A 13210-nucleotide genomic window follows, 5' to 3' on the forward strand; every position below is an offset into this window, starting at 1 on the left:
TTCAAATAGTCTCATGTGTGATGTGAATGTTCACAGATATCTGTGTTGGAAACGTCTCACCAAAACTCACTTTCTGCAGAACTCTTTGAAAAACCTTCTGAATGCTGCAGATATGTCTTCCTGAGCTCCCACGTCACTGTCAGTCCAAAAATGCCAGTGTTCAAAGGGTTAATGTAATCTTCTAGCAGTATTTATTAAATGCGGAATATTTTTGGTTGAGACAGAAAAACTTTGAAAGGGAGCAAGAGGGGAAAATAATAAGCAACGTTAATATAAAGGCGGCAACAACAACAACAATCCTTTCCTGGTCGGGGGGGGTGGAGGGCAATGTTTGGTCAGACTGCACAGGGAATGCACTGTCCCAGAAGTGAGGAGGAGGGAGAAGAGGCCATGCCTGAGAAATGCTCCCTCCTCTGTGGCTGAGTGGGTGGGATGTTAGTTGGATCAGAAAAAAGGATGTTCTGCCCCCGGGGGTGATGGTAGAATGTGCATTTCCAAAGATGCCAGATGCCCCTCCTTTTCCTTGGGTTCTTGCATCCTGTTGTTAGGCTGGGGAGAAAAAGTAGGAGCTGATTTTTCCTCCCCCACTGCTCTCCAAACTATTGAAACTTTTCCCCCAGGCTTCAAGACTCCCTGCCTCTTCAACTGCCCCTCTTCCTCCCTGTAGTTCTAGATAGGGGATTGTTTCCAGGATGCAGGTCTTACTGATCACCTGGGTTTTGGGATCAGGAAGGAAATTTTTCTTATTGGGCCAAATTAGACACGGGTCAGATGAGGGTTTTTTGCTTTCCTTACAGCACTGTGGAGGTGCAGTTGGGATAACAAATAGAATTTGGAACTCCAATATTAAGAGATAATATGGGTCTGGGTAGTTTGTTGTAACTTGGGCCAATGCAGATAAAATCTAAAAGGACCAGCTCCCAGACCTTGTGCTTGTAAGGAGAAGGGAAAGCCAGCACTCTTTTCAGACTGAGCTTTTTCTCTTACCCCACCCCCACCCGGCCACACACACACACACACACCCTTGGTACGCTTTATAGCAGGAGTTCTCAGACTTTTGTACTGGTGACCCCTGTCACACAGCAAGCCTCTTGAGTGCGACCCCCTCCCCCCTATACATTAAAAACAATTAAATATATTTAACACCATTATAAATTCTGGAGGCAAAGCGGGGTTTGGGGTGGAGGCTGACAGCTCGTGACCTCCTGAGGGGTCCTGATCCCCAGTTTGAGAACCCCTGCTTTATAGCTCCCTGAGTCCTGGCACTAGGCTGCGGGGTCTGCCCTGGGTTATTGGTTATGTAGGGAGCTCTGTAACTCCACACTGGACCCAGTTAAATGCCTGGTATTTGAAAAGAGTGGTCACGTTCCGCCTCCAACCAATGTTAATAAAATTGCAGCCTGTTGCTTAAAATCCATTCCAGTGTCTCTCTCATGCAGCAGGGTTTAAAATCTCTGACTCAGAAATAGAGTGGAACCTTCAAAAGAGCGCAGCGTTAGCCTAACTTCACTCCCACCGAAACTAAGGGGGGGGGGGAGTATTGCTATTGAATTTAGTGGGAGTAGAGTTAAGTCAATGCTAGCACTGTTGAATATCTCAGAGGGGAAGAGGAAAAATGAGGTATTTGGATTTTTTTGTTTTGCTCCTTACAGGACAACAAACAATCCAGCCCTTTCAGAAATTCTCCCATACATCATAAAGATGTAAAAAAGGAAACAAAACCAAATCTTAAGCCAGCCTAGCAGATGAACATTGCTGGGAATGTGCAGGTGGCATTATAGTCACTGGAAAGAACCTGCATTCATAAAACAATACAATTATATTGATCATTCAAAGGAAAAATAACAGAGAACTACACATTCTATAGTGTTAAAGTGCATTCCCGCACATACAATTTGATTAAATTTGGTTCTTGACCCAACATGTGAGACTTTCCTGTGTCTGCAAACTCCTCTGTAATTTGGGAACCTGTTAAATTACTCTTTTGTATATGATCTTAAATTGAGTAGCTGTGTACAAATGGTTTCATTTTGCTACATATTGTTGGGGCAGCAGTTCAGATTCCCCACCCAGTTTACTCCTGTTTAAATAACAGTAATGCCAATATTTTTCCACTGAATGTTGTTCAGGATGATATGTAGTGACTCAGACAATTGAGCTCTTAAACTACTGTTCTCCAATGAAAAAATAAAGGGTAGGAGGAAGAGGATTGGAAGTGGACAAAATCCTTATGTCTTATTTAATACATTTGCCAAATGGCAGGGAAACTGCGGAATTTACATACTTCTCAAACAATTCTAACGTTTCTGATCATGCTTAAATCTAAGCCTTCTAATCAGTCTGTACTAACTTCTTTGCAAAACATTTTTCTGGCAAATATATTTTAGCACATTTCCTTTTTTTCTATAGCCATAACAAAAAGAAGCTGTACATGGTGTTCAGATAATACATGGTTGAATAACATTCAGCTTCTCCTGTGCTTTAACACAAGTCGGCCATGCTACATTTGTTCATGGATATGTTGAATATGATATTTAATGAATGTACCAATACCAGTTTGTCCAAATGTTTTTTTTCTTCTTTTTTCCAGAGTGATAGTCTTTCAAGGTATGTGTTTGATTTAAACAAATCATTTATTTATAAAACAGAAATCTTTTTGACTCATATTCTGTTTTTTAAGTTCTTAATTTACAAATCCTACTTGGCTATCAATAGTTGGTTAGGTTAAGCTCGGAAAAAAATGTTAATGCTGTAAAGATTCAGTATGTTTTATATAAAATATAGTAATAAAGCCATAGAATTGACTTTTTACACATTCAGGCAGGTGGGAGATTAGAGGGGACCTGAAGATACGTTCAAAATGTTGTTTAGGTTATGTGCTGAATTATTTAATTATACTGCTCCTAAAATATGCTTGGTACTTTGCAGAACATAATCGATCCAGTCTGTGTCTGATGCAATTTATAATGCAAAGCTAAGATTTTCATAAACGTCAAGTGCTTTTGACTCTCAATTCTTGGATACCCAGTTTGAGACACTGTAAGGGGCTTCATGCTCAGAAAGTGCTGCCACCTCTGAAAATCAGGCTTCTTGAAGGTTTCTCAAGATGAAAACCCAAATCTTCAGTCACTTCAGAAAATCTTGGCCTAAATTTTTAAGACATAAGGTGTAGAGTATACGTTAGATAAGATGGTGTGTGTTTTCTGTCAAATCTTGCTTCTGTTGCCCTAAATGTTGGTTGAGTAGAAGGCTCCCAGGAAAAATCTCTGCTGGAAGTATTGAAGTGTGGTACATAGCACCCAAATAAGCAGTGAATTAATATTTACTAGCTTTTTAAAATTTTGGTCTGACTAGTCCAGGCTCTCCTTCTCTGCCTTAAACTGTGTGTCTGGCTTCCACGTAGCTGGTATCGTGTTTTCCAGCTGGAAATTGGAGTTTACTTGTCAGAGAGAAACAAATCATGCATTCCTCACCCCTAATAATGTGCATTTCTAGATGTTACTTACGTACAAAAATATTTCTTAAATAACCATGAATGTATGCGAATATGACTTGGCTTTTGGTAAGCTAGTGCCATTGCTCTGATCGGTGGATTGATACTGAATATGGAGCATTCTGGGGTGATACACTCAATGGGAAGCAAAGCAGGCTGCATTCAGTAGACATGAAATGCAAAGTCAGTGAACATTAGAAATAGTCTGAAAATGCCACTTAACTCATCCATTTGGAGGAGTTAATCTTAAGGAAGTAATATTGCAAAAATCCTGAACTATGAAGTATTTTATTTATAGTCGACTCTTTTAAACGAAACCTGCAAAAGGAAAAAATGGGTGTATACTCATTGTAACTGCTTTATGATAAATGGCCTGAAAAACTTCTTTAAAAATAGACAAAAATACAATCTGCTTTTGAAAAAAAACATTAAGAAGTCAGGTCCTGTCTGTGCTAGAAACCTCTGTGTTAAATGAGGACAACAGCTGAACCATGCAAGCTTAGCAATGGGAAGGGGAACAGATTTTTGATCAGATTGTTTAAAGCCATTTGGTGGGTTTTTTTAAATATCTATTTTACTTCAATGACTAATATTGAATAAAAGAAGCCTTTGTTAAAGGAACCGCACTGCTTCTGTTAAGGTAGTTGAACTCTCAATTAATATCCTTGAAAATTCCCTGAGGTCCTCCAGTAAAACTGGAAAGACCAGACATGACTTGGCTGATCTTTTTGAGGTTAATAATAATTCAGTCCTTATAAAAGATGAACAAGCAAAGAAAAGTTTGAAGCCCTCTTTTAAATAATCTTGACAAGGTCATCTTCAGAATCATGCAAAAATGTCTTGAAGGAATGTATTTTAATTCAAAAGAAATTCTGACATAGAAGGCTAATTTTGCACTCCCTAAGCCATCGTTGGCAGTCAGAAAACCTGTTTTCATATGAAATAGATCTTAATGCTGAATGGAAGAAAGAAAACTTTAAAAATGCTTTCCACCAGTTAGAGAGAGGATAGGAGATAATGTTATGAATAAACTACGTATGCGTGATACACTGCACCACGTTAGCAATGTCATGGAAATAATGACCTTTACTTCTTTGAAAGATATGATGCAGGATCAATCAGCACATCATCAGGAGACCGTTATGATTCGCTGCTGGGGCGGTCTGGGTCACACAGTTACTTCGAAGAACGAAAACCATATTGCAGTAGGCTAGAAAAAGAAGATGCAACTGACTTTAAAAAGGTATCTGGGCCAGTAGTTCTGATATTAAAATAAACCTTTATTTGTGGTCTTTCCCCCCCCCCCCCCCATAAATTCTGTCCTGAAGTAATCAGATTACTCACATTAAGTCCCAAATCCTGCCTCAGCCTAAGGTCTGGTCTATACTGCGGGGGTAAGTCGACCTAAGTTATGCAACTCCAGCTATATAGCTTAAGTCGATTTACTGCGGTGTCTGCACGGCACTGGGTTGATGGGAGACACTCTCCTGTCAACTTCCTTATGCTTCTCGTTCCGGTGGAGTACCGGAGTTGACGGGAGAGTGATCAGCAGGCAATTTAGTGGGTCTTCACTAGACCCGCTAAATCAACCCCTGGTGCATCAATTGCTGCAGCGTTGATCCTTGGTAAGTGTAGAAGTACCCTAAGTAACTCAAGTCGGAAATCCTCAGAGGCAAAGGAAGAATCGTATCCTTCTCCCTGGCTATATAGGAGCTTCTGGCCCTTGCATTCACCTCTGCAAGAGAAGGGGACGGTCCAGAGGAGCCAAATGACACCACATATCACTACCTTGGTCCTTGTGGCTAAAGGTGATGGTAGAATTGCTTGACATCTATAATGGAGCCTTTTGTTTGGTGCACTTGCTAGTACAATGTAAAATCTAGTCTTGTTGGTTGAAAACTAGAAGATACTTGTGAAGAAATGAGCAACTGTTCAACTTATTGTCAAGATGAGATTTTTTTTTAGGAGGAAAATGTTTCAGACTGTTTTCTGTATTATGGAAATATAAGGTAAAATTATCATACATTTCTTCTTGTCTGTAATATAAAAGACAAAAGTTTCTCCTTTGAGGGAATTTAAACATTTTATGTATGGAAGCATTTTATGTATGGAAGCTAGAATTTTCTTGTGATACTACTTACAATACTTTTGTCACCCTTATGAAATTTTACAGCATAATTTAATAAGGGGATAAGCTAGTAATGTTGTTTAGAAAATGTTCTAAAAATTAGTTGAAATGATATTGTTTCTGCGGGTGTTTTAGAGCCATTTAGTAGTGGGAATATAGTTCTCTATTAAGTTGGTTCAAAACATACACAGAAAAGTACTGTTCTGTTCTATAGAACCTCTTGAGTATAAATTTGTTTGTTCTTTTCATACAATTAAATCAAGTTTTAGAAGAATGTAGCCCCTTATACATTAAATAATGCAGCCAAAAGAGATGCACATTTCTTAAACCTGTCCAAATTTTCTCTTAGCTTTACGAACAGATTCTAACTGAAAATGAAAAGCTGAAAGCACAGTTACATGATACCAACATGGAGCTGACGGATCTTAAACTACAGTTGGAAAAGGCCACTCAGGTTTGTATTCACACACACACAGGAAAGTCTCTAGCTGGTAAAATGGGTAACAAACCAGAAAATCCTGGAAATGGAATTGGCATTTTTCTCAGATGTTGGCTTTATCTTCCCTTTTTCTAAAAGAAAGGGGCTAAGTACTGCAACTGCCATTGTTGCTGGAGATGAGGGAAGGCTAGATGGGTCTGGTCTGAAACCTAATGCAAGTGGTAATTGTTAAGGTATCAATGATTCTTGCCGGCATATATCTAAGTAATTTCTCTGCAGGGAGGAAGGTGTAAAAACAGAAAATGATTCTACATTGTTGAATTATGTTTATGTTCAAAGTATAAATGTTTAACTTATGAACTGATTAATTTATGAACCTGATGGCAGGTTGTTACAAATTTGCCATGCTGTCACTGGCTGATTAGGCATCCTGTCTTGCAGTTGAACAGCAAATAATGTAACTCTAAATCGGTGCAGATAACTGCTCTTAAATAACTGCGGCATATGATGATATCACATCGTAGATTAATAGGTTTTTTGTTTAAAACTATTGTAGAAAGAATTTACAAATAAATATCTGTACCCAGTATACATCACTGTAGTATCTAAGGGCTTGTCTACACTACTGCTTAAGTCGATGTAACTTACATCGCTCAAGAGTGTGAAAAGGTCCCGCCCTTTCCCCCGAGCGATATAAGTTGCATCAACTTAAAGTGGTGTCCATTCAGCTTTATGTTGACAGGAGACGCTCTCCTGCCAACATAGCTTCCGCCTCTGAGTGAGGTGGAGTAATTAAGCAAATGGGAGAGCGCTCTCCCATAAGCATAGCGTGTCTTCTGCACTACAGCAGCTGCGTCAGTGTAGCTCAATAGCATAGACTAGCCCTAAGTATCTCAAATACATCAATGAAATCATTGATGTAATACCTTTAATGGTAAGGCTCTATTAACTTATTTTGCCAGAGGTTGCAGAAAGATTAAATTACCGAGGTCACACAGGACATCTGTGACTGAGCCAGGAACAAACTCCATTCACTTTTATACCATTCCAGAACCTTAACTACAACACTGTCTCTCAGAATATAGGTATTAAAGAGTTTTCTGGGCATGAGATTAAATACTATGTAAAATTGTATGTTTTGATTTCAGGAATACAAAAAAGCTTTGATTTGTTTAATTCTTTGTCTTTTGTCTTGTCTTTGACAGTTAAGACCATGAAGAGCCAAAATATTGATTGATTTTTTTACTGTTTGCCTCCTATATTTTGTTTTTTCACCATAAATCCCACATATAATTATTAATATTGTATTTCAGAGACAAGAGAGATTTGCTGACAGGTCACTCTTGGAAATGGAAAAAAGGGTAAGTTTCTGCCAAAGATCTAGTGGATATTTTAGGTTGGTTCTTTTTGTTTTCCAATCCCAGGGTGGATATATTTTAGCGAACTGATTCTTACGATTTAGATGTCGGGTTTGTAGGATGCAAAGTGGCAATAAATGTAAGGTAGCATTATAGGCAGTAATACTTCTTTTAATAAGTTATCCTCAAACTGTCAGTTATATTAGAGAGATAAAGTCAGTGAGCTCTGTGTGTGTCACAGCTCTGTTCTACCTTGCATTTAACTCCGAGTGATGCTCCGAGTATCTTTCCTAGACCTGAAGAAGGGCTCTGTGTGGCTGTCTCTCAGCAACAAAAGTTGGTCCATTAAAAGATATTACCCCACCCACCTTGTCTCTCTAATATTCTGAAACCAACATGGCTGCAGTGTAACACTGCATACAATACTGTAATTTGTTAAACAATTTTCCCCAGAATTATGTCTAACATTCCATATCTCTAAGCAACTTCAAACAGCTTCATTTAAAAAAAAAAAAACCTCCGCTTGCCACAAAACTTTCTCCTCGTTTACTTAAAATCTGATGTCTTGGAACTTTCCAGGGTGAAAAGCAAGTAGTAGGTGTCTCGTTGGAATCTCCTTTTACCATCAGTAATAAAGTTCCTATTTCTGCTTCATAAGATACCAGTAACAAGGTTAAGGTCTGATATAGGGCAAAATACTATTTTTCTTTTCTTGGCATATGTACATTTTTTTAGGGGTGATACCACTTCGGGGGAGGGGAGAGGAGGAAAATTGATGTGGGTATTGTTTTGTTTTGTTTTTTTAACTGGCGGAGAGGATCTGTTTGAAGCTATGCAAAGGCTGGGAATTTTAGTACTCTTAAAGGAGATGGATTTGTGGGCTGAGTGAAGATCAGGTTGTTGAAAATACAGATCACTCACATTCTGTGAGAGATAATATGTATATTTGTACACAAATGTATGTGTAGGCAATAAGACACAGGGTTTAAAATTATGGTCGTACTGACACAAACTTTTAATTTTGTGTCTGCATTTCCATTATAGACTTATTTTTTTCCAAGCTAATAGCTTAGCTGTAAAAATTTCCTTTGGACAAAAGTTTGGCTCTTCTCAAGAGCAACTTTTTTAAAAAAAAAGCCAAATTCATTTAAATGGTTTAAGCTGTTTTTAAGGTATACAAAAGAAGAGTAGTGAGAGGAGGATTTTTTGTAGTGTTAGTTTCGTTATTCTTAAAGTAAATTATTTATATTGGAACATTATATGAATCCCTTAAGCTTCCCTTTTGCCCTCTGCCACCTAAACAAAAACCAGACCAAAAAAATCTCAAGCCAATCCTGCAGCTATATATAGTTTTAATAGTATACAGGAGTACTAGATCTAGAAATTTAACGGGAAGGATTGCAGATTGAGAAGCCACTTTTAGTTCTACAAATCTTACCAATGATAAAATAAAAATTTACTTGTTAGTTATGGTAGGGAAGCAGGGAGGTGTAGAAATGCTCAGCTGCACTAACTGACTGAAATTCCACTATGGTAACTTAGTGAATGAACAATGCATAAGGAAAATAAGGCTCCTGATATGCAGAGATGAAGCTGTCTTTCCTTACTGTGACTTTCATTCATTACGGCTTCCTTTCCAGATAGCTCTAACAGTTTCTCTGCACCTTCTGTCTCTCAATTCTTTTGACCCCTAAGGTAGCTCTCATCTTTTTCACTGGGCAGTGATAACCACCTGATTTAACGGGCATTTCCTTTGCCACTATGGTCACACAAGTGGAATTTATTACTTTTAATTCTGTACATCATAGGTGTAATGGCACCCATTTTTTAATATGCATTACAATTTATTTAAATGTGTAGTACATGATACTCTTGTATTTCAGTAGCAAAATTCCTGCTTTGTTCTCAGTTCCTAAAATAGGCCATTGTATTAAGAGACTTAGCGTCACTATGAAACTATTTGTTTTCCATGGAGTAGACTTTTTATCCAATCAGTTTCACTGTAGAAACTTTACTCTTGTACCAAATTTATTATATAGAACACATAACAGGTAAAGGGAGGAATAAAGGTTGGGATAGCATTACTGAGTAGTTGAAATCTAGTTGGCTCAAGGAATGGAATTATGTTTTTCTTTATTTTATCAACTCAAACTTAACTCTGATATATGAGGAACATTTTTTTAAAAGAGAATTTATATTTGATTATACATTTTCTCCTCCTTCATTTCTCTGCTTTCTTTTACTTCAAATATTAGTTATTTCATCTGGTGCTCAGATACCATGCTGAGAGCAGTTTAAAAAAAAATCCACTTTTACTACTTATTCCTCAGTCGAAGTAGTAATTATGTGTGACATCAATTCTTTCCTAACAGCAGTGTCACAGAGGAATGAGTTCCGCAGCTGAATCAACAGCAATAGCCAATGAAATACTAAAGATTCTTTTTTTCATTCAAATATTCTTAGTAATACGAAAGTGGTGTAAGGATAGAATTATCTCTAATTAGCTTCCCTTTCAAAAAATAACATTGTTATACTCTAGAATTCAGTTTATTAATAAAAATCCCACTTCAATTACTTTTTAACTGTTAGCAGTAAATAAAGATTGGCTATCCAGAAATATACTAGACACCTTTACTTAGTAGAATTTTTTTTCATTTTTAGAATTTTTAAAGGTACTATTTTTCACATGCAGTACAAGCATATACATAAATGAAGCAGTAAGCTAAAACACATGTTCTGTTTTGCCAAGTATAAGACACATGCTTTACATAAAATCAAAACTTGGGGCTATATACGTATAAAAACAGAACAGGGAAAAAGTGAAATAGTGGGAGGGACTGGAAGAGATGCAGGGTTGAGAGGAGGTAGGTGTTACCATAGGGAAAAGCTAATAGAATTGATTGGGCTATGACCCATTTTCAAGATGAGATGTACCTTTCTTCACTAATGATAAATAAACTTCTTAAAACTGTTTTACATTACTAGCCTAACAGTTATTCTAGAGGTTGATTCCGACAAATACCCTTGCCAGCCCTAAAAAAAAATAGGTTTCTATGCCATAAACTGCTGATTCATTGCCAACATAATTATTTGAGATTAGTTACAATGTTGTAGGAACTGGGCCAGTCTTATGAAGATTGGGATGGGTGGCACACATCTCATCACTGCTAGGAGATCCCAGCAATATTTAGGCAGAACAGGGTTCCGGGTTCCATTTATAGCCCTTAACTTGGAAATGTCGGTTAGCCATGCTTTTGGGCATTCCAAGTAGTACAGTGATAGTTGTTTACAGTCACAGAATAGATGAGCCAAAACTGCAAAATTTGGATCTGGATCAGGACTTCAAACATCACCCTGAAGCCTCCCCAAAGTGTGGGGCTGCTCAGATCTGAGGATTTGGATTGGGGACATCTCTATCTTAGTTACTGGCCATAATTCATATAACCTGAGGATGCTGCTTGTTTGGAGGCAATAACTGTATACTGGGGTAAACCAACTCTTTGAGGTCAAAGGTTGAGGTGTTTATAAGCCCAGAATATGATTACTACTGATGTAATAGAGAATATCCTCAGGAGGTTGTTCATTTTTTACCGAAGTACACTTTCTCACACTTGCATTCTGATTACTGTTAATTCCTCAATACAGCTTGGCTACAGCCTATCACCTTACCAAACCCCAGACATCTCATTATTTTGGCAAACCCTTTTGGCCCTCTCCTGCTAAAAGTAATTCTTTTTTAAATTTAATTGTATTTAATCTTTGAAGCTGTTTGGGAAGAGGGTCAGAATGGTGCCTGTGTTTGTTAGCCTGCGGATAGAGAGTAGCCAGGAGAAGTATCTAGGGCCCTTATTCAGAATACAGGATTTGCATATTGCAGTTAGGTGAATCAGAAACTTCATAATTGACAAACAAGCGTATAGTGAGGGATTAGTAAAACTAATTCTTATGCTCTGATTGACTGAGATTTCTTTTAGGTAGGATTAGAGAATTAGATAAAAGCAAAACTCTAATTGAAATGCTTGAGAGCTGATATGTTACATGATCCAAACATTACTATGTAAATAGATATATAGTTCACTTAGAGGAAGGGGAAAATGCATGCAGTGTTGATGTTGATAGATGGTTCTGGCTTTTTCTGAACAATAGTATGGCTTTGTTTTATTATAACAGCTATTTTCTAAGTCAGACCTTTTGTTTCCCAGAGAAACTTACTTTTTCAGTGGCATCTGGGGAGGACACTTCATAAATAAAACTATTAGATTAAATAGAGTAGAACAGCACTAATGCACTGTAATTAACAGAAGATTATTGCAATTGGCAAGCAAACAGGGTTAAAAATCAAGTATAAAGCAGAGAATGAAGTCTTAGCATTATGAGACTTCAGTACATCTTTGAACTAAATCTTCACGGAGAAGTGAGGAAAGGTTTTTGTTGTTTTTAATGGGATGCACGAATAGTGATTTGACTGTAATCCTGTAATTTAAAATTAGTCCAACAGACATGTACATTTTAAAAAGAACAACTTCCTGAAAAATATGGCTAATAACTAGTGCTGTCGATTAATCGCAGTTAACTCATGTGATTAAAAAAAATTAATCGTGATTAAACAAATTAATCACGATTAATCGCACTGTTACTAGAATACCAATTGAAATGTATTAAATATACATACAGTTTTCAAATATACTGATTCCTATTACAACACAGAATACAACGTGTTAAGTGCTCACTTTATATTATTTTTTACTACAAATATTTGCACTGTAAAAATAACGAATGGTACTTTTCAATTTACCTCAGACAAGTACTGTAGTGCAGTCTTTTTTGTGAAAGTGTAACTTACAAATGTAGGGTTTTTTTGTTACAAAAGAATGTAAAACTTCAGAGCCTACAAGTCTGCTCAGTCCTACTTCTTGTTCAGCTAATTGCTAAGACAAACAAGTTTGTTTACATTTACAGGAGATAAATGCTGCGTGCTTCTTATTTACAATATCACCTGAAAGTGAGACCAGGCATTTGCATGACACTTTTATAGCGGTGTTGCAAGGTATTTATGTGCCAGATATGCTAAACTTTCATATGCCTCTTCATGCTTCGGCCACCATTCCAGAGGACATGCTTCCATGCTGCTGTTGCTCTTTAAAAAAAAAAAATAATGCATTAATTCAATTTGTGACTGAACTCCTGTTCTATTTTACCTGCACTCTGCCATATATTTCATGTTATAGCAGTCTTGGATGATGACTCAGCACATGTTCGTTTTAAGAACATTTTCACAGCAGATTCAACAAAACGCAAAGAAGGTACCAATGTGAGATTTCTATGGATAGATACAGCACTTAACCCAAGGTTTAAGAATCTGAAGTGCCTTCCAAAATTTGAGAGGGATGAGGTGCTTTCAGATGTCTTAAAAGAACAAGACTCCAATGCAGAAACTACAGAACCCGAACAACCAAAAAAGAAAATGAACCTTCTGCTTGTGGCATCTGATTCAGATGATGAAAATGAACATGCGTCAGTCCGCTCTGCTTTGGATCATTATCGAGCAGAACCTGTCATCAGCATGGATGTATGTCTTCTGGAATGGTGGTTGAAGCATAAAGGGAAATATGAATCTTTAGCACATCTGGCACATAAGTATCTTGCGATGCCGGCTAGAACAGTGCCGTGCAAACGCCTGTTCTCACTTTCAGGTGATGTAAAGAAGATGTGGGCAGCTTTCTCTCCTGCAAATTGTAAATGAACTTGTTTGTGTGAGCAATTGGCTGAAGTAGGATTGATTAGACTTGTAG

The 13210-nt window shown here is 37.5% G+C and overlaps 1 protein-coding gene across 3 annotated transcripts in view; it reads left to right on the top strand.

Annotated features, from left to right (window-relative positions):
* PPP1R12A (protein phosphatase 1 regulatory subunit 12A) overlaps nt 1-13210 on the top strand; it is a 214819-nt gene that overhangs the window by 183489 nt on the left and 18120 nt on the right. For all 3 annotated transcript variants that reach the window (XM_075124336.1, XM_075124334.1, XM_075124335.1), the window contains 4 exons: nt 2591-2607; nt 4595-4736; nt 5971-6075; nt 7374-7421. In XM_075124336.1, coding sequence (XP_074980437.1) covers nt 2591-2607; nt 4595-4736; nt 5971-6075; nt 7374-7421 — 312 coding nt within the window. The remainder of the gene's footprint in view (nt 1-2590; nt 2608-4594; nt 4737-5970; nt 6076-7373; nt 7422-13210) is intronic.

This window comes from Caretta caretta, chromosome 1 (assembly GCF_965140235.1).
Source record: "Caretta caretta isolate rCarCar2 chromosome 1, rCarCar1.hap1, whole genome shotgun sequence".
NCBI classification, from domain to species: Eukaryota; Metazoa; Chordata; order Testudines; family Cheloniidae; genus Caretta; species Caretta caretta.